Source organism: Notolabrus celidotus, chromosome 15, assembly GCF_009762535.1.
Source record: "Notolabrus celidotus isolate fNotCel1 chromosome 15, fNotCel1.pri, whole genome shotgun sequence".
NCBI classification, from domain to species: Eukaryota; Metazoa; Chordata; class Actinopteri; order Labriformes; family Labridae; genus Notolabrus; species Notolabrus celidotus.
Genome location: NC_048286.1, coordinates 26,789,712 through 26,808,168, shown reverse-complemented (window position 1 = coordinate 26,808,168; position 18,457 = coordinate 26,789,712). Strand labels below are relative to the sequence as shown.

The 18,457-nt window shown below is 37.6% G+C and overlaps 2 protein-coding genes and 1 non-coding gene across 5 annotated transcripts; 2 read left to right on the top strand and 1 right to left on the bottom strand.

Annotated features, from left to right (window-relative positions):
- Nucleotides 1–917: 917 nt before the first annotated feature.
- Nucleotides 918–6,281, bottom strand: LOC117826874 (caspase-8-like). 3 transcript variants are annotated; one of them, XM_034703281.1, is made up of 6 exons: nucleotides 6,263–6,281; nucleotides 4,610–4,956; nucleotides 4,412–4,446; nucleotides 3,506–3,611; nucleotides 2,879–3,425; nucleotides 918–1,310 (listed from the first exon to the last, which is right to left on the bottom strand). In XM_034703281.1, exons 2-6 carry the CDS (start codon nucleotides 4,947–4,949, stop codon nucleotides 1,160–1,162), a joined length of 1,179 nt encoding a protein of 392 aa, XP_034559172.1. In that variant the 5' UTR covers nucleotides 4,950–4,956; nucleotides 6,263–6,281; the 3' UTR covers nucleotides 918–1,159. The 3 variants fall into 3 exon arrangements, with proteins under 3 accessions (XP_034559172.1, XP_034559170.1, XP_034559171.1); XM_034703279.1 differs by lacking the exon at nucleotides 6,263–6,281 and adding an exon at nucleotides 5,975–6,252; XM_034703280.1 differs by lacking the exon at nucleotides 6,263–6,281 and adding an exon at nucleotides 5,057–5,185.
- Nucleotides 6,282–6,565: 284 nt separating this feature from the next.
- trnae-cuc lies at nucleotides 6,566–6,637 on the top strand. Its single transcript has one exon. It is a non-coding gene; the product is annotated as a tRNA-Glu (tRNA).
- Nucleotides 6,638–8,186: 1,549 nt separating this feature from the next.
- On the top strand, nucleotides 8,187–17,765 carry LOC117826242 (interleukin-5 receptor subunit alpha-like). The gene is made up of 10 exons (XM_034702178.1): nucleotides 8,187–8,279; nucleotides 8,792–8,856; nucleotides 11,797–11,846; nucleotides 11,938–12,098; nucleotides 12,187–12,362; nucleotides 15,716–15,849; nucleotides 15,988–16,132; nucleotides 16,361–16,463; nucleotides 16,969–17,050; nucleotides 17,215–17,765. Exons 2-10 carry the CDS (start codon nucleotides 8,799–8,801, stop codon nucleotides 17,287–17,289), a joined length of 984 nt encoding a protein of 327 aa, XP_034558069.1. The 5' UTR covers nucleotides 8,187–8,279; nucleotides 8,792–8,798; the 3' UTR covers nucleotides 17,290–17,765.
- Nucleotides 17,766–18,457: the final 692 nt, after the last annotated feature.

Sequence of the window (18,457 nt, the reverse complement as noted above, 5' to 3'; positions counted from 1 at the left end):
CAACGACGCTGCATTACCGTAAAGACGCTTGTACGCGCGCAGCTGAATCTGAAAGCAGGGTACTCCCACCCTGAGCCATAGACCGAGTGAACACATTTAATTCTTACACTTATATCAAAGTGGTTGAATGAAAATGTTTCAAAGTTTCCAATGAAGAACTTAAGGCAGGGGCGTCAAACTCATTTCAGTTCAGGGGCCACATACAGCCCAGGTTGATTTGAAGTGGGCCGGACCAGTATAATCATAACATAGTAACCTATAAATAATGAAAACTCTAAATGTTTCTCTTTGTTTTGGTGAAAAAAAGTACAAGCACATTCTGAAAATGTTCTCTTTAAGCCCTGAAAACTGCTGCTAACACACCAAACACACAGGTTACCCATTCACCTGACACAGAGTGAAATGTTCACTGCAAAAGCTCCAGCATGAACAGTGTGCTTGCTGGACAGTGTTGTATGCAGGAGTGTAGTGCTAGTGTTAGTAGTGAGTGGATCATCTTATAGTGCTCTAAAAAGTCTTCATGAATCTCAACCGGATTATGCAAACAGAAAATAATCTATTTTCTAAAGTCTAAAAAAAGTGCTGTTCTGGTGCGCTCCATCAGCACTATAATTTTATGCGACCCTCAAATTTAAAATAGTAGTTACTTTTATTGAAAAATTGCAGTTAATGTCTTCTCTGTATTTTTTTCACTTTACAGGCCGGATGGAACCTCCAGCGGGACGGTTTTGGCCCACAGGCCGCATGTTTGACACCTCTGATTTAAGGTGTAGTTCATTTGTAAATGAATGAATATGAATATAAATATGAATGGGGAAAAATAACTTTCTATTTTAATGTATGTGTTGCGTAAATGTCACCTTTAGTATGTTAAAGTTGTTTGGTCACTCACCTTCAATAAGACATGGAGTCACCAGTGATAAGAAATTAAGTTTATTCTGCAATAAAATCAATTTGAAGACAATTATCCTTTTTTTAATAGAAAATATAAAAAGTTGTCAAAAAGTTGTATATCTGAGGAAAACCTCACCAGAGTTTATTACATACACTAAAATAAGAAACAGAGAATATAGTGCTCCAGTATTCTTTCTAGAATAAAGGATTAAAATCATGAAAAATATAGTGCAGGTTATACAATTTAATTTGCGGTGACATGGCTTTAGTTGTGATGTGGTGACAACACAAGTTTCTTCCTCAGGGTGAATCTGACTTCAGGCATCTGCTTTACTGTGCCAGGTTGGTTGCGGTTGCCCTCTTTCTGACTTACTTTGTTGTTCACGCGATGGAGGATGGTGACGACGTCCTCACCCCTGAAACAACCAACAAGGTAAAAGCACACATTACTATCACAATGCTGAGTCAGTTGAGCGTACAGCACATATAAGGGTCATAACACAAGACCTACCTTTTTAGTCTCGCTTTTAACTGAGTTTCATTCTTATAACGGTTTCATTTATTCATTTATTTATTATCTAGTTCAAATTTTAGTCACTTTTATTCTATTTTATTTATTTATGTACTTATTTATTTTATTTATTTTAAGTATATCATCTTATTTTCTTTTGATGGTTTAATATTTTAGTGTTTTATTATCTTAGAAAAGTATCTTTAGATATTTAGAAAATTTATTTTTGTGATTTTAATCTCCTGTGTTGAGTTTTAACATCTTATTTTACCTCCAGTGTTTCCACATCAAGATATTATGAGAGCGTTTCTTCAGTTCGTTCAGCAACTTCTTTTTTTATTTTTCATTTATTTATTTTATTTGTATTGTTTTTATTACTATTGTTGCATATATTGTGTTCTTAACCTTAGGATTGCGGGGTGGGTCTGGGGTCGGGCTGGGATCTTTTTTAAAATTTTGTCTATTGTAGGTTGTTTTTATGTACAACACCTAGTGTTACAATGTCATTGTATGAAAAGTGCTCTATAAATAAAGTCTGATTGATTGATTGCTTGATTGCTTGACTGATTGATTGGTTGATTGATTGATTGATTGATTGATTGATTGATTGATTGATTGATTGATTGATTGACCTTCTTAATAATTAACATTGCTGATCTTTTTGATGACCATGACTTTCTCATTTCACTCTGATGTCGGGTTTAGAGTGGAGAGCTTAATTGTTTTTGGAGCATGGTACAGTTGTGTTTCAGGTTGTAATTCATATACATTTTAAGTGAAAACCCAGAGGGAAATTTGGCCATGTTTCGACTTAAGACACACCACATAAGCTAATATCAGACAACAGCTAACGTAAATGCTAACAGCATTCAAAACTTTTGCAGTTAGTGTTACAGTTAATTTGAAAGTGGCTTATAGTGCTCTTTCCTCGTTTTACACAATGGCAAAACCAAATTCCTGGCTAACACAATGTTAGCTAATGTAATGTTAGCTAGGAAGCGTTTATTAAACAACATTTTTTCTTAACTTAAAACTTTTTCTCTTTTTCAGTTGCTCAATTAACATGGAGCAGGGGAATGGTAGCAATTTTTCATGTTTAGCTAGCTGTAACATTATGCTGAAGATGGCTTTCATGCTTGTCTGACTGAAGTTAGTGGGTTATCAAATATATTAAACATCGATATGCTCATGGTGGTAGGGTGGTGAATGCCAAGTGCTTTTGAGTTCTTAAAGGTTAACTGTGACTTATCAAATATGCTGTATAGTCTAACATAACATATTTATGGAGTTTAACAATTTAGGATAATTTTTAATACTAATCATGAATCAAAGTAATGAAAACGATTTGTCAGATATCAAACATGTATAACTCACAGCCTGGAAAACAGAAGTAAAACATTGTAACAGTACTTCAATTTTCCCAGAGTAAAATGGTCACATGTAGTTATGGCAAGTACTAAATCTGTACATTACCTTGGACAGCCATCCTTAAGTTCCTCACACAGGGGCTGAATGAACCATGACCCATCTATTTTGTGTCTGATTGCTGCACAGTCTTCAACAGTGGCCATTGCAACAAGGACATCAGCTTCTTCAGGGATATAGAGTGACTGACAATCATCAGCCTGCAGATCTTCTGATAACACCCCTCCTTGTATCTGGCCTCCCTGGCAGGCCTGGATCAGGAACACTTTTGGCTTTCCAGTGAGAGCTGATTGGTCCGTCGCCTTGAAGGTTCTGGTCATTTCTTTAATAGCAAGGGGCTGTCCATCGATCCCCAAGACTACACCTTTTCTTCCATGACTCAAAATACAGCAGATGAAAGCATCACCATGCTTAGCACCTCCTTGAAAATCAGTGAAACTGCCCCCGGACCACTCCTTGACATCCAGCTGCTGCAGCTGAGAGAAGTCCCTCACAGAAGCAAAGCTCTTCAGAGTGTGATCCATCTGGTCCCTGGTTTGGTCTTTACACATCAGCACTCTGAAGCCCAGCCAGCTGAACACCTCTGCCAGACTTTCTGTAAGACATGTCATTGAAAACTTTTGTCTTCAACCACTTATAAAGAGGAAAAGTAAATGTATCTAACGTGTAACATACCAGTGTCTCTGCCGGTTCCATGTCTAACATCGCCATCCAAGAAATTCTCATTGTTTATTATGAAACAGAGACCGATTGGCCGGCTGTTCAACCGATACTGATCGCCCTGGAAACAAACAAACAATGAAGAAACTTTTAAGAATATTTTCCCTTTTTATTATTTTGTCCTCTAGATGGAAGCACAAGTCCTAGAAACCTGCTGGTCCTCAGCTGAGAGCCACCCTTATTTTTCGCCCCTTTGATCCCAGGAAATCTCCAGGTGGTGGGGCAGTAGTAGGGACGTCTCCCTACCGCTCCCTGCAGCTGGCCCTAAGATCCTTCTCTGCCCCACTTAGTGTCCTTCCTGCTGAACCAGAGCCAGAGGTTTCCTTTCTCAGCCTCCTCTGCCAGCTTCCGCAAAGCTTTCCTCTGCTTACATCCAGTGACTCCTGGTATTTTAAGGAGGTACTGGGTGCAACCCACTTCCACAGGGTAGGTGGATGCCCTCCACCCTGCTTCTGTGCATGCCGTAGCAAGTTCTAGACTTTAACTCTTAACTGGGTTTAGTTTGTTTTTCTCTCCTAGTTTACATTTTTGAGTTATATCAAAGCTTTCATTGTACATTTAAATGCTAGGGGTGTCTTGACTTTTATTCAAAATCAAAATGAAATAAGCTTTAACTTTAGATAGTTGAAAATTGAATTTCCTCAGCATTCATTTTCCTCACTCCCTTTCATTTTTACACTTTGAAGCATTCCAATAAAAATAAACATCATGACTAACCTTTATAGTTTACCATTCAGCTGCTTACACTAGCTCTGCTTTTTGAGGCACATTTAGCATATGAGTTTCCTGAGAAACACGTCTCTTAAATATACTGTAAATGTTTTTTCACACATAGCGTTACATTTTAAATTAAGACCTCACCTGCTTCTGCCTCTTGCTCTCCAGTGACTTATCATCTGAGGAAATCAGAATAAAACAGAATTACACCTCACATTACATTACACCTGTCTGACATTTTTGATTTAGCCTGTGGACATAAACTTCAGACACACACAAGAGGCCGATACATGATGAATACTGGACACAATCCTTATCACAAAATGATGTATGTTAACCTACCAACATCGTCAGATGAACTGGCTTGAACAGGCATAGGTAGGAGGCAGGGGATGTTCAGCTGTATGTTCTTCAGCTCTGGATAAGTCTCTTTAATGTCTTCATCAGTTTGCAGCAGGTTGAGGAAAGCTTGGCAGCTCTCCTCTCCTTTATTCATGATCTTATCCACAAGCTCAACCGCATGTCCCTCCAGGGTTTCTTTGTTGATACTTTTAAGGTTGTTGTACTCACGTCCGGTGATCAGCTTCTGCTCGAGAACCTTGTTGAGGATCAGCGTGTAGTCTCCACACAAAGTAGTCTGAATGACTATCTTATTACGCCTCACTGTGTCTTTGGCTGACATGGTGACTCTGGTAGCATACAGAAAAAAGGGTAAAAATAACAGCACTGGAAGTGAAAGGAAGCAAAACAAACAAGTATAGTCATATGTGAGTGATTTTTGTTTCTTACATGCTAATATGGAAATGTTATTTGGCACAATGGCCTATGTTTGTATATGATCTGGTTTGGCTGGGTGTCGTCCAATTCCAGAGAAAAGTTCTGGTAAAACTGCTCACCGTCCTACTAATCAAGCCTACAAGAATGATGGACAAGCATCTCTTAAAAATAAAGAACTAGTGAGTAAGCCAACCCACCCTCCTCCTCCTCCTCTCCCCACCCTGTAGGACCAATAAGCAGCGAATTTGGGGGTGGCAGAGCTTCGTCCAAATCCCTCCCCAAACAGATATGCAACTCCACTGACCTACAAACATTCAAATTCCATCTCAAAACTCACCTCTTCAGAACTGCTTTTAACTGTTAGTGTTTTTACATCCACTGTTTCTATTTTGTTTCTTTTATTATGTATTTTATTGTATGTTGTTTGTGAAGTGTATTTGAGTTTTTTTGAAAGGCGCTTTATATATATATATATATATATATATATATATATATATATATATATATATATATATAAAATGTATCATTATTATTATTATTATTATTATTATTATTATTATTATTATTATTATTATTATAACTTGCACGCATCCCAGGAAAGACAAATAGTAAGTGAATAAAGGAAAACTTTTACCAACACTAACTTTATCCCCATTTGTGACTTATTATCCGGTCCAAGGAAGAACCTGGTATCTGGTCTCTACACCATTCTTCTCATGGACATCGTGTTGGGTATTTGCACCTTACATTTTAAAATGGGTTCAATTAAAGAAAACGTCTATTTCCTCATTTACATCAGCCACACCGACGTACTCCACCCAGCTAGTTAAACTCCTTCCTTTGATAATAAGCAACATGTGTACCGTCTAGATAAGAATATATAACTTCAGCCCTTCGGCTGTTGTTAAACAATAATAAGTTTTAACTCACAGTAAGGATGAGTTCCCTCCAAATTACACGAGGCTGTATGTTCTCCTGTTCTTTCTGTATCCAAAGCGTGGATGTCTGGTTTCGTTTTCAACCAGCACACAGAGGGATTGAATGCATTGTACCGCACTAAAGGGCCATGCTGCATCTACAATAACAATATTTATTTCAACTTTCCTTCATACTAACTGGTTTAATCATTCCATGTGGTTAAAAACAAAAGAGTCTATGGTTTAATTTGGTTGTAAAGACAGACAATGAAAGTGAGGGACAGTGATGCATGATCACCACCTAGTGGAAGAAAGTGTTGGCCGTGGAGACTGAGGTGTAGAAAGGGTGAACAGGGTGCTTCAGTGGCTGAGAAGAAACAAAGACCCCAGAGACGGTCTCCAAACTTCAGGCGCAAAAGAAGGCGGTTTGCACGGAGGAGGGAAGAAATATAACACATAAGAGTCTATTCTGATTTATTGGTAGTACGTTTATTTTGGAAAGCGGAAGTGACCAAAATAGATAAGTTCTAATGAAAGAAATATTCGAAGACAGACTCGAATATTCTTTGTTTATATCCACAATTTTCGACTGCTATTTGCAACTTCCCTGGTGGTCTAGTGGTTAGGATTCGGCGCTCTCACCGCCGCGGCCCGGGTTCGATTCCCGGTCAGGGAACTACCTTTTTCTCTTTCAGAAGAGAGCTCTGATTCACATAGGTTAGCTGCCATCCTCTCATATGGTCGACCCATACCACAGCAGAACATACCAAAACAATGGCCTACAGCTAACGTCTATTCTCTCTTCATTACATTTCTATCCAGAGCTGCATTTGTCAGCATTGAAGCATTATACTTCCTTTTTATGGCATCAGAATCAGAATCAGCTTTATTGGCCTTTATTTATTCTTGAAGACACAAGAAATTTGACTTTGGTAAACTGTGCTCTCTTTTTACAAGTCATAAGAATAAGACCTACAAATAAACATAAAATAAAAATAATAACAATAACATCAGCTATAAATACAAAAGAACAACAAATAGGCATGACTAATATGTACAGGCTAAAATAATATGATAAAGTGCAGTGGTGAGTAGCAGAGGTAGTTTTTACATTATAAAAATAGAAGTTAAATAATACAAAAAATAGAAATATGGAATTCTACTTGGAGAATTTTTGCATTGTATATCTACATGTATATTTACAGAGAGTATTGATCTGACAGGTATGACACTGTTATGGTTTAGTGTTCATCAGAGTAACAGCCTGGGGGTTGTTTTGGCGCACAGTGATCTGTAGCGCCTGCCGGAGGGGAGGAGAGGAGTTTTAAGAATTTGTGTCCAGGGTGTGAGGGGTCAGCGGTGATGCTACCTTCCCGTTTCCAGATAAAAGATAAACATCTTGGAAAAATCTACAGGATAAGAACAAACTGATATGACAGAAAGTATCACCGCTCCCTCTGTCTCTTATTCTCCTCTATCCCTCTTTCCAGACCCAACTCGGTTGAGGCATGATGGCTGTCTAACATGAGTCTGGTTCTGAGGTTTTTGCCTGTTAGAAGGAATTTTTTCCTTGCCACTGTAACTAGCTAAATATTGGGAGGTGCAATGCTCATGGTGGATTAAGGTGGGGTAAGACTGAGTCTTACCCTGTCTTGAAGTTGGGTCTCTGTTCATAATTTGACATAGAGTGGTCTAGACCGCCTATGTTTGTAAAAGCATCTTGAGATAACGTTTGTTGTGATTTGGCGCTATACAAATAAAGATTGATTGATTGATGTATGAGAAAAATGTATTCAAATGTAATCACCCATTGACTGTATAGAATTTTATTTACAGTCTGTGGCTTTGAATGGGTTAAGTTACTAGCATTTACCATTGACTTCACAAAATATTTGTTTAATCGCTGAAAATAAGGTGAACTTTGATTTTACAGTTTGACCTATGGCTCATCTGTCAACATTGAGGAGTCCAGTGTTATGAACTAAAGCCTACAGCAACAAGTCAAAAGGGGGGTGGGGGAATTTTTTTTGCTATGCCTTGTTGTTTAGTGCTGTCTTTGAATAACCATCCTGTTTCATATAAAAGGCAGTAACCTTTGCCTGGTTTATAGTCTGTTTACATTTGAAACCACAAAAGCTTAACTCAGAGTGTTGACATCTGTTCATCTACTGGTACATGAGACATTTTTAAAAAAGAAACAGGAAGAAAGCCATGGTTTCCTGAAGCTCTGTACAGTATGTGACGTCACACTTCTTCTTTCCCCAGAAATGTTTCTCTGTCTTGTGTCAGTGCCTGACAGAGTGGAGACACAGCAGCAGGTATCGGCTTCTGGTTAATGCTATTAACAATATTAATTTCATATTAATGTAGTGTAGGATGATTTTTTGATAGATTTAAGTCATTGTAAAACTTGCACCTGGAACAGATCAACTTGTGTATTTATCACTTATATGAATTGTAGAAAAGGAGTAGTGTAGCTGAGTCTTTCAACAAAAAATAACTAATAACTTTTTCTGTCCGTCTTGTGCTAAATGTTAGTACATTAGTAAAAAAGTTAGTAAATGTAAGAATCTGAAATGTGTAGCTCACAATATAGAGCAGAGTTAACTCTCCTGTAGGAAAGCTTTTATTTGTTTCAGCTGCTATTTGAGATGTTTTATTAGAGGTCAGAATCTTTGTGTAGAAATTTGAAAAGAGGAAGTATGAACAGTCAGGAAATTACCGAGTGTGGATGGGGACATCTTCTCTCTGCCCACTGTATGTGGTGAAATGCTACGCTGAGGGTTTGTGAGTGTTTTGTCTCTCTCACCCGCATGTCTGATACCTCAAGGCTGGCTATGGAGCTGCTTCCTGTCCTTTTGATGGGTTTGCTGGTGTTGCTGTCCTCACAAACTGGTGGGTAACTTTTAACATAAGTAATGGATGTTTGAATTAAAACATCATGCTTGATTTGTTAACAATTTTGGCTATGTTGTGGTGGTGTCGAAGTTTTGAAACTTTTTCAAACTGGTCAGGAGGTCATTCTGGGTTCTCTAAGATAAAACAAAGATTAGTGTAAAGAGCATTGAACCACACATAACGGAAACAAGTAGTTTTTTTTATATCTTACAGAAGCATTGTGGTTGTTAGACAGCATTCATATGTTTACATACCAAGTAAATGAAAAAGTTCAATATTTTCTTGCCATTTTTTTGCACATTTGACTTTTTGAAAGTACAATTAATATTGGACAGTACAAAGAAAATGCAAATAAAATTCTGTTCTTTGTTGTTTTATTTGTAATTATTGCTGGGCTGTGTTAAATACTTGACTCTGATTGGTCAGTTATCTGTAGCATGCGGTCTGTTATTTTTTGATAGCTGACCATTATTGTGAATAACACACATTTGCTGTGGATGCAGCTCTAATCACAGACTCTGGAAAACTGACTGAAGTCATACCAATGTGCAGTTCATGGAGGGAAGACCAAGAAAAGAGATGATTATTTATAGATGAATGAAATTATTTAAATCTAAATTAATTAAGTAGCTGTAAATTAAGTGAGAGAATGTATTGGGTTGTTTTGTTCAGAACAGGTTCAAGTCTTAGAAAGCGAATTCATTCGATTCAGATCCTGTCAAAATAATCTCAAATTATTGATCTGTTTGTTGGTCGAACCGGATGATTATGTAATTATTAGAATCCCAAAAGGCTAAGCAGAACTCCTATGCTTCTGCTCTCTGTCAGGATTCTAATTCACATAACCCCCTGCTCACTATACATGATCCTCCTTATTACCAGGCTAACAAACAAAAGATCCAAACAAGCAAACACCAGGTATCCATGTCAAGTAGATTTAACAGTAAAGTCAAAACATCAATGTTTTTTCATTGACATTCTTAACAGATGAAGAAAATAACAGCCTCACCCATATAAAGCCCTCTTCCCTGTAACGTTTGTGTTGGTATTTCCTTCCAGTCCTGTAACTCTGCCAAAGTCCACACCATGCTGCAGTTTCAGAATGCTTCATGTCTGGGTTTTTTTTTTTAATTTGGCTGACGCCTCTTTAACACAGCTCTTTGTGTGTTTAAACATTGTGAACAGGAAGAGGTGAAATGATGGACTTTATAAATGCACTGGACTCCTGTCTGTAGATTGATTTATTATTACGTTATTGTTTAGAACAGGTTCAGGCTTTTCAATTTGATCCAGAAAGTTTAAAATAATCTCAATTTATTTATTTGTTCAAGTTCAAGCTCATGATTATTGATATTTATAGACTGATATTCAATGCATTGTTTCATGCTTTTTCAGAGTAACCCAGCCAAATGAGTGAACTTGAACACATTGAACACAAAACTTGAACCTGAACACCAACCTCATACTCTAGCCACTCTTCTAGGTCTAGTAATGTTGGAATAGGAGTGCGGATGGGATTCACGAATCTATGGAAGTTGGCTCTTAAGTCATGTGGCAACTTAGACAGGAGGCGAGACAAATGTGAGCCACACTGTAACTCTGTCCAGCCCTGGCCTCCTAACTGATGCAGCGTGCCAACTAATGCCCGAAGGACCACATTTTGTAGGAGAGAAAGTGTGGATCTATGGTGTGGCAGCAATCACCTCAGGGTGTCGGGTTAAAACACAATTATGATGTTCAGGTGAGAGTTGGGGAATAAACATGCTGAGTCCAGGGCTTAGTTTGTATATTTATCCAAGTTGACTGGAATACAATTTAGAGTTGAACTTCTTTACACTGTCGTCTGAAAGTGTGTGTGTTGTGTATCATGGACGCACACACGGTAGAAAAAGTCCATCACCGACAGCTTTAATCTTAATGCTGCATCTAAACTTGTCCAGGAATGTCCATTAGATGAGAAACTTCCTTCACGTTGTTTACTGATGCTATCGGAAAATGACTTGTTGGCCACATTTTGAACAGGAAGAGGTGAAATGATGGACTTTATAAATCCCCGGGCCCCTGTCCGTAGATTGATTTATTATGATGTGCGTGATCCGGTTGTCCTTGGCATTCATTGCTATTTAGAACAAAATACCCTTATGCAGTTTTGACCAATAAGAATCGAGTATTTAACACAGCTGGGTGATTGTAAGAGAGAAAACTTCACTGACCATACTTAGACTTTCAAACCTTATTTGACAGAAACATAAAAGTATCACTTTGCTGTTGCTGACCCTGAGAAAAGCTCAGATTGACTGATTTGTGCCGAACAGATTCAGGCTTTTTAATTTGATCCAGAAAGTTTAAAATGATCTCAATTTATTTATCTGTTTAAGTTCAAGCTCATGATTATTGATATTTATAGACTGATATTCAATGCATTGTTTCATGCTTTTTCAGAGTAACCCAGCCAAATGAGTGATCCTGCTTGGTGCCTTGACACATGACAAAAACTTGTATTCCTCACATTGAACACAAAACTTGAAGCATTGTTTTATGTTCATGTCATCTCGCACAAAAGTGTGACTTTTAATTTTGACATACATTTTGTTTTAATTTGGTATCAAATACAGTTTTGGTGTCCTTGGTAAGGCTGATATTTGATGCCAGTGCCACCCTGCAACCACAGAAAAGTTACAACATAACTCTGAGTGAAAGATGAATAGTTTCACATGCCTCTACTGTCGGTGTAAATCATGAAATGTCACTAAACTAGAAAATGGCGCCCTAAGCTACCTGGTAATTCTGTTTGTGAGCCTCAAGCCAGCCCTGATCACACGAACAGAATGTAACTGATCTTATGAAGACGTTTCAACATTTTCTTTGTTGCATCAGCATCATTTTCTCTGAGTATGTCTTGTGCTCTAACTGTAGATATGTGTTCTCTTTGAACAGAGTCAGAGGCCAATGATGCAGATGTCTGTGGGGAAGCTACTCCTGGTGTTGTGAGAATCAAATCATTTTTTAAACTCAAATAAAGATGTATGTTTTTGGATTTTCTTGATTCTGTCATTAATATGTGGAAACCTCTTTCAGCTGTTATCACAGGATTCTTCAGTTAACGGGCTCATGGTGGAGAAAGCTGCAGTGAACAACGATGAAAGCTTCCGCTGCCTCCTTTACTCAACAAAACAACTCAACTGTTCCTGGTCTTTTCTCACGCTACATCAGGACGCTCATCTCTCGGTCATTATCAGGTATTTGAATGTTTTTTACAACACAGGTTTACTGAAAAATACATGAAATATTTCAAGCACATTTCTCTCCTTCTGTCTGTTCTCGCAGCATTTGCTCTGAGGGAACAACAATTCACTCTCTGAATCAGTCGTCTGTGGAGAGGGTCGGATCAATGTCTCTGACTCTGTCTGAGCATGACACAATAGAAGTCATCCTCCAGTTTAACATAACCCTGCATGACAACTGGACAGTCTACTTGTACGCATATGAAGTGCAAGATATAGGTAATATTCCAACATACACAGTTGCATACACTGTAAGACATTTCAAGCTGTTTTAACCTGGAAATATAAGTTCCCCTGCTGCCTTGAAAATGTAAGTTCATTCAACTTCAAAACTAGCTTTGTCTTAAATCCAAAATTAAAGTTCAAAAAGTTTATTTAACTATAATGTACTAGTTGTCACAATATTGTAGTTTAAGTTATGTATGTTAATTAACTTTTGATATTTCATTCCTTCAACGTTATACTGCAAGTTAAAACAATGAATTATATAGTTTTATTGCAGTTATAAAACTTGTCTTACCTTGTTGAACAAACACATATTTCTCTGTTATTCAATGTAAATTTCATGTTTTTCTGAAGGTAAAATAACTTGACTAATGTGTTTTTACTTGTCTTTATAAGCTAGGAGAATTTCTGTTTATTTTTTTTTTAACTTAGCTGCATCAGTTATTTTGACAAATGATTGTAAGTATGTATACCAGTTGGCTATGTTAAAATCCATGAACCACCAACATCGGGGTTTTCAAGCTTGCATTATTGATCATGCAAACTAGCTAGTATCAGGTAAAACAGAGATAGCTTCACAAAGAAAATAATATCGTGCACCCTTTTACGTTTTTTTTTCATATGATACAAATGTTAAAAGATAAGATAAGATAAGATAAGATAAGATAGTCCTTTACTCGTCCCACGACGGGGAAATTCAAGTGTCACAGTAATATATATATACATATATATATATATATATATATATATATATATATATATATGTATGTTGTAGATATGCTTATTTTTTACAACTTTTTAATAATTGTTACTTTATAGGCTCTTGTTTGCTTTATATATTTTTTCTTTTATTGCACTGTCTACTTTGTTACTGTGACACTATATTATTGGTTATAGAGTCTGACCACTGCAGGAAGAAAAGATCTCAAAGGAACCAAACCAAAAAGGTTGTGAGCAGGAAGGTGGACGAAGAAGAATTGGGTTAACTTAAAAGCCTCCAACCTTTCCATTCGATAAACTATCAACAGCACTACATGCAAACTCCTACAACCAAAGGAAAAAGTGTAAAAGAACATAACAGAGAGAAAATAAATTCATCTTAATACATAGATATAAACTTATATCAAAATACTGACGTTGTATTTCCACAGTTCTTTTATTTTTTAAACTTAGAACTTTAAAAAGCTAGTTCACAGAACATGTTCAGGTATGACAAAATATCTAAATTGTCCAGACAATTAATTATTGCAATTTTTACATTCGACAACTCATATGGCCTAGTTCAAAGTCTAAAACTTCTTCAGGCTCATTGAGTTAAAGAAAAAACGTTAATGGATATAACTAATTGGGGCTATATGTTTTACAGTGTAGTGGATATTAAGTCTTTATATGTCAGCTCCTTTTTAAAGGTAGTACACAACTTCCATTTGCTTTTTCGAATTGTATAATAAAAAACAGAATGTGGTTGTTTCAGAGCCTCTTAGGAGATGACATGGTAGAAAAATGTTGTGAGTGTGGTAGGTTGGAAGTTGGTTACTATGAGTCAGCCTACTAAAACCAGTGTTCTGTGAAGGGTAAAGCATGTAGTTAGAGGTAAGGAGTTAAGATGTTCCCTTTGAACCATTCCAGGTTTGAATCAGGCAAAGTACATGTGATCTGAACCTGAACTGTATTTGGATTTGTTAGGCGTTATTCGACCAAAGGGACTTTACCCGGAAACTAGGGACTTTACCCCTGTGCGTTTCGGTGGACCCAGGGTCTAAATTTAGTTAAATTCAATTAAGTTTAACACGCTCTTCACAGAAGCTGCTAGCAGGACTTGAGTGTGAACTCCACTCTAATTTGGTGTACACACTGCATACATGTGGTGTAAGTGTATGGTAGTGTTATTTGTACGCAGATTAAGGAGACTGAGTTGGTTTGTTTCTCAAATATGACCAATACACAGTACAATGCACTGGAGATAGTGATATAGGGTGTGGCTTTCTTGTGGTTGGATAGAGATGTTGTAGTGTGTATCTGTTCTCCATATTTGGTCTAATCTGGCAACAGAAGAAAAAAGAAAAGGTAAAACATGAGGGTTGTAATCTCTTTTTACAGGTTCTGCATCAATATACAGAATGTTTGGGTGCAGGACTGGGTTTTCGGGTTTTCTTTGAGTCTTGTTATCCACCAGCTTGTCAAAAGAGAAACAGTGAAGTGGAGAGCTAAGAGCAGGAACACAATCTGCTTAATGCAATCAGCCAATCATGCCTGAAGCAGATCATTTAGATTGTGTATTTAGCTTTGATAAATGTATATGAGCCGATATCTGCTTTAAGTGCTGGTAAAAAAACGCTTTTTGACATCATGTCTCAAAACAAACTCCATTCACAAGTCTCCAGTCAGTGGATCATCGACTGTGAAAAAAGATGACACTGAAAACAAAATCTGGGCTGGAGGTCTTTTATCGCTAACTGCTGATTACAGCAGAAGCCCCAGGTGTGTCTGTTACTCTCAGAGGCATTTTTCTTCATCAGACAATCACAGATGGGCTCTGAGATTGTGATAGCAGTTGTTGATGTACCAATGGGTGCCATCACAGTTGCTGTATCCCCTTTATATGTATGGTCTGTGGATTTGAGCTAAATCCTAAACTAGCATAGCCAGATTCTGACGATGCTTATACATGCTTTATTCTTTCTTTATTCTTTATTCAGATCCCCATTAGCTGCCACTAACGCAGCAGCTACTCTTCCTGGGGTCCACAATAAACAAACATAACATACAAAATATATATAAAATACAAAACTAAAAATTCTACAAACATTACAAAGAAAAACTGTGAATGCTATATAGAAATAAAATACAAAAAATAGAAAAATGCTACAGACATGAAATACAAAAACAGAAACATGCTACAAACATGAAATACAACAACTGAATATACTGCAAATGTAAGATACAACAACTGAAAATGCTAAAAACACAATGTAGAAAAACTGAAAACTGAAAATGCTACAGACATAAGATAGAAAAACTGAAAATGCTACAAACAGAAAATACAGCAGCTAGAAAAGCTACAAACATAAGGTAGAAAAACTGAAAACTGAAGATACTACAAACATAAAATAGAACAAATGAAAATGCTTCAAACATGCAATAAAATAAATAAAAAAACAAAACAGGATGTTCACTGCTTACATAGCATTCCCCCCTTAGTAGTTCAGTTTTCTTCAAGCCTAGAGTGGAATGCATGAGATTATTAAGTGTGTTAGGTGACTGGTTCCTCTTGGTTCAGATTTTAGGTTGAATATTGTACAACCTGAAGGAATTGTTAATCACATCTCTATTGTTTTATGTCCCAGAGGTCCTGCCTCCACCACGAGATGTCACTGCATCGATCAAAGGTGGAGGCGTGTTGGTGACATGGAGTAAGCCAACAAATATGGAGGACTCTGGGCCCTGGTGCTTTGAATACCAGCTGGACATGGGCAACCAGGTACAGTATGCCTGTGTGAAATGTTTTAGGACTTTTACAAAAAAGAAGATATTCATTAAAAAAAACCCACAAGTCTAAAAAGTTGAACCTTGATGTGTAAACCCATTGAGTGTTTTCTGATGGATCTTTCACAAACAGGGAAGACTCATACACGTAATAACCCAGCTGAATTATACAGAGCCCAATGCAGATCCCAGCCACACCTACAGAGTGAGGATGAGGACAAAGATAACAGACACATGCATTGAAAAGTCTCACTGGAGTGACTGGAGTCATACTGCCAGTGAGTGCAGCTTGTTCAAACCATCTCAAACATTGTATGAACCAAAGACTGCTGACTTTTAAATGTCTTCATCTCCAACTGCCAGACTACACTCTTCTTTAATTGTATGAATACATGAGCCTGACTGAGCTTCTGTGTGTGTGTGTGTGTGTGTGTGTGTGTGTGTGTGTGTGTGTGTGTGTGTGTGTGTGTGTGTGTGTGTGTGTGTGTGTTTGTGTTTGTTTGTAGCTGTGGAACGAACAGATAAACTCAGCCTTCTCCTCATCATCTCTATTTCACTTGGACTACCCATGATCCTCCTTGCAGTGCTGCTGTTGGTGCGCCATCAAAGGTATCGTTTTTGTATGACTATCCGACTCTCTATTAAAGCTTGAATGTTTTATAACCTCAATGATGATGTTTGTCAGGCATCGTGCAACAAACTCTGTCCTCTCTTGTACAACTTGACCTAAATGACAGCAGAAGCAAAGGCGTGCAAAAACTAAGATGCATAAAGGAGAAGTGAGAAAAGTGTTGGGGCGTGGTAGTTTTTTTTTCTTGAAAGCTACTGCAAAACATCCACCCTAAACTTCCTTTGTGTGCCGACACAAACTCTAAAAAACTAAAATAGTCTGAGAGGGGGAAACAGTCGCAGAAAACAAAAGGAAGCGCAAATGAAAGAAACACTTATACCATTCTTTCTTTTGCAGTTTCACTTCTTTGTTGAATCAAAACTCAATAGATATCAGAAATATGATTTTATCTATTTCTAATTACAGCTAAATTAGTTAAAAGGAGAGTTGGTACTGTTGTTGACGGCCCATTGAGTGTGTGTTTTTTTGTTTTTGATGTTTCAGAGTGTATGAGGTCCTGTTTCCTCCGATTCCTCGCCCCCCGCAAAAGTACAAAGGTTTCCTGGAGAAAAACGAGACATTGAATGTAGGTACAGGCCCAAACCCCCCCCCCCCCCCCCCACACACACACACTAACACACATACACACACACACACACACACACACACACACACACATACAAAATGCACACATTCTGCCACTCACAAAAACCTCAAACACTTGATTACAGCTGATGTTGTCGTTTTCAGTTCTTCTACCCTGCCACGTCAGCTGAGCCGGTGGAGGAGATCACAGAGGTGGAGGACACAGGGAGGACACTTTGAAAAGTACATGAGAGGGACTTTTTCGTTGAAAGAACAAACAAACAAACAGACAAACAAACAAACAAACAAACAAATACCTAAGATAACATCCATTTGCCTGCAGAGTGAGGCCTACTTTAATTTAACATCCCCGTATGAAAATGTGTTGTAAGTGTTGAATACATTTAGAATGTGTGTGTGTGTAAATGTGTTTATTTTGTTGTTATTTTGTATTTAAGGTCACACATTGCATTTATCATAATATGAACATGTTAAAGGAAAGAAAATATAACAGCAAAGTCTGCTCAGTATATCTCTGCCTATATGCAGCTTACAGAACTTTTAGTAATTCAGTCCAAACAGATGTTCATCAGTGAGTCTTGATGAAATACAAGTTCTCTGCTTGAGCTAGAGGGTCAGTCTGTTTCTAAAAATAGATCCAAAGCGTTTAATATGGAACACCTGTTTAATATGAAATAAAGCTGAGTAACACTGTGTATTATCATCTGTTTATTACATTGATTTGTGTGAGAGATCAGGTTGTCACTGACAACAATGCCATTGAGAAATAAATCACTTTGTTATGGGATTTAGACCAACAAGAATCAAGCTTTTAACGCAGCCGGGTGACAAAAAGGGCACAGTTTTTGATGTGCATTTGAAAGAATGTATGCAGAGTATATAAAATAAGTTAGGTTATACAATTAATACTGTCGTAATGCAACTCTGTATGTTAATGAGAAGACTAATGGCAGATAAAGCTCAGACTTCCCATGAGCTCCCTTGTCTCGTAGATTCCTCTGAGTTGCAGCCGTAGACAGCCTGCTGCTACGGACGTTCCAGACTCCAGCTGCTACAACTACTACTATCAGTCTCACCACTATCATCACCCTCTCTCTCTTAATCTCCTCTATCCCTCTTTCCAACTCCAACTCAGTTGAGGCAGACGGCTGTCTAATATGAGTCTGGTTCTGCTGGAGGTTTCTGCCTGTTAAAGGAAGTTTGTCAAAGTGCTCTGCTCATGGTGGATTAAGATAAGATCAGACTGAGTCCTGTCTATAAGAGGGGATCTTATCCTGTCTTGGTGTTGAGTCTTTGTTAATAATAGAACATAGAGTACACTCTACACCTGCTCTGTTTGTAAAAGCATCTTGAGATGATGTTTGTTGTGATTTGGCACTTTATAAAT

Excerpts from the sequence above, each read along its gene's own strand:
- LOC117826874 (XM_034703281.1), bottom strand. The coding sequence starts at position 4,949 with ATGTCAGCCAAAGACACAGTGAGGCGTAATAAGATAGTCATTCAGACT. Across the intron at positions 4,447-4,609 it reads CAGTTCATCTGACGATGTTG|ATGATAAGTCACTGGAGAGC; the intron begins GTAGGTTAACAT and ends TGATTTCCTCAG. Across the intron at positions 1,311-2,878 it reads CTTAAGGATGGCTGTCCAAG|GGGTGAGGACGTCGTCACCA; the intron begins GTAATGTACAGA and ends TGGTTGTTTCAG.
- LOC117826242 (XM_034702178.1), top strand. The coding sequence starts at position 8,799 with ATGGAGCTGCTTCCTGTCCTTTTGATGGGTTTGCTGGTGTTGCTGTCC. Across the intron at positions 8,857-11,796 it reads GTTGCTGTCCTCACAAACTG|AGTCAGAGGCCAATGATGCA; the intron begins GTGGGTAACTTT and ends CTCTTTGAACAG. Across the intron at positions 11,847-11,937 it reads GGGAAGCTACTCCTGGTGTT|CTGTTATCACAGGATTCTTC; the intron begins GTGAGAATCAAA and ends AACCTCTTTCAG.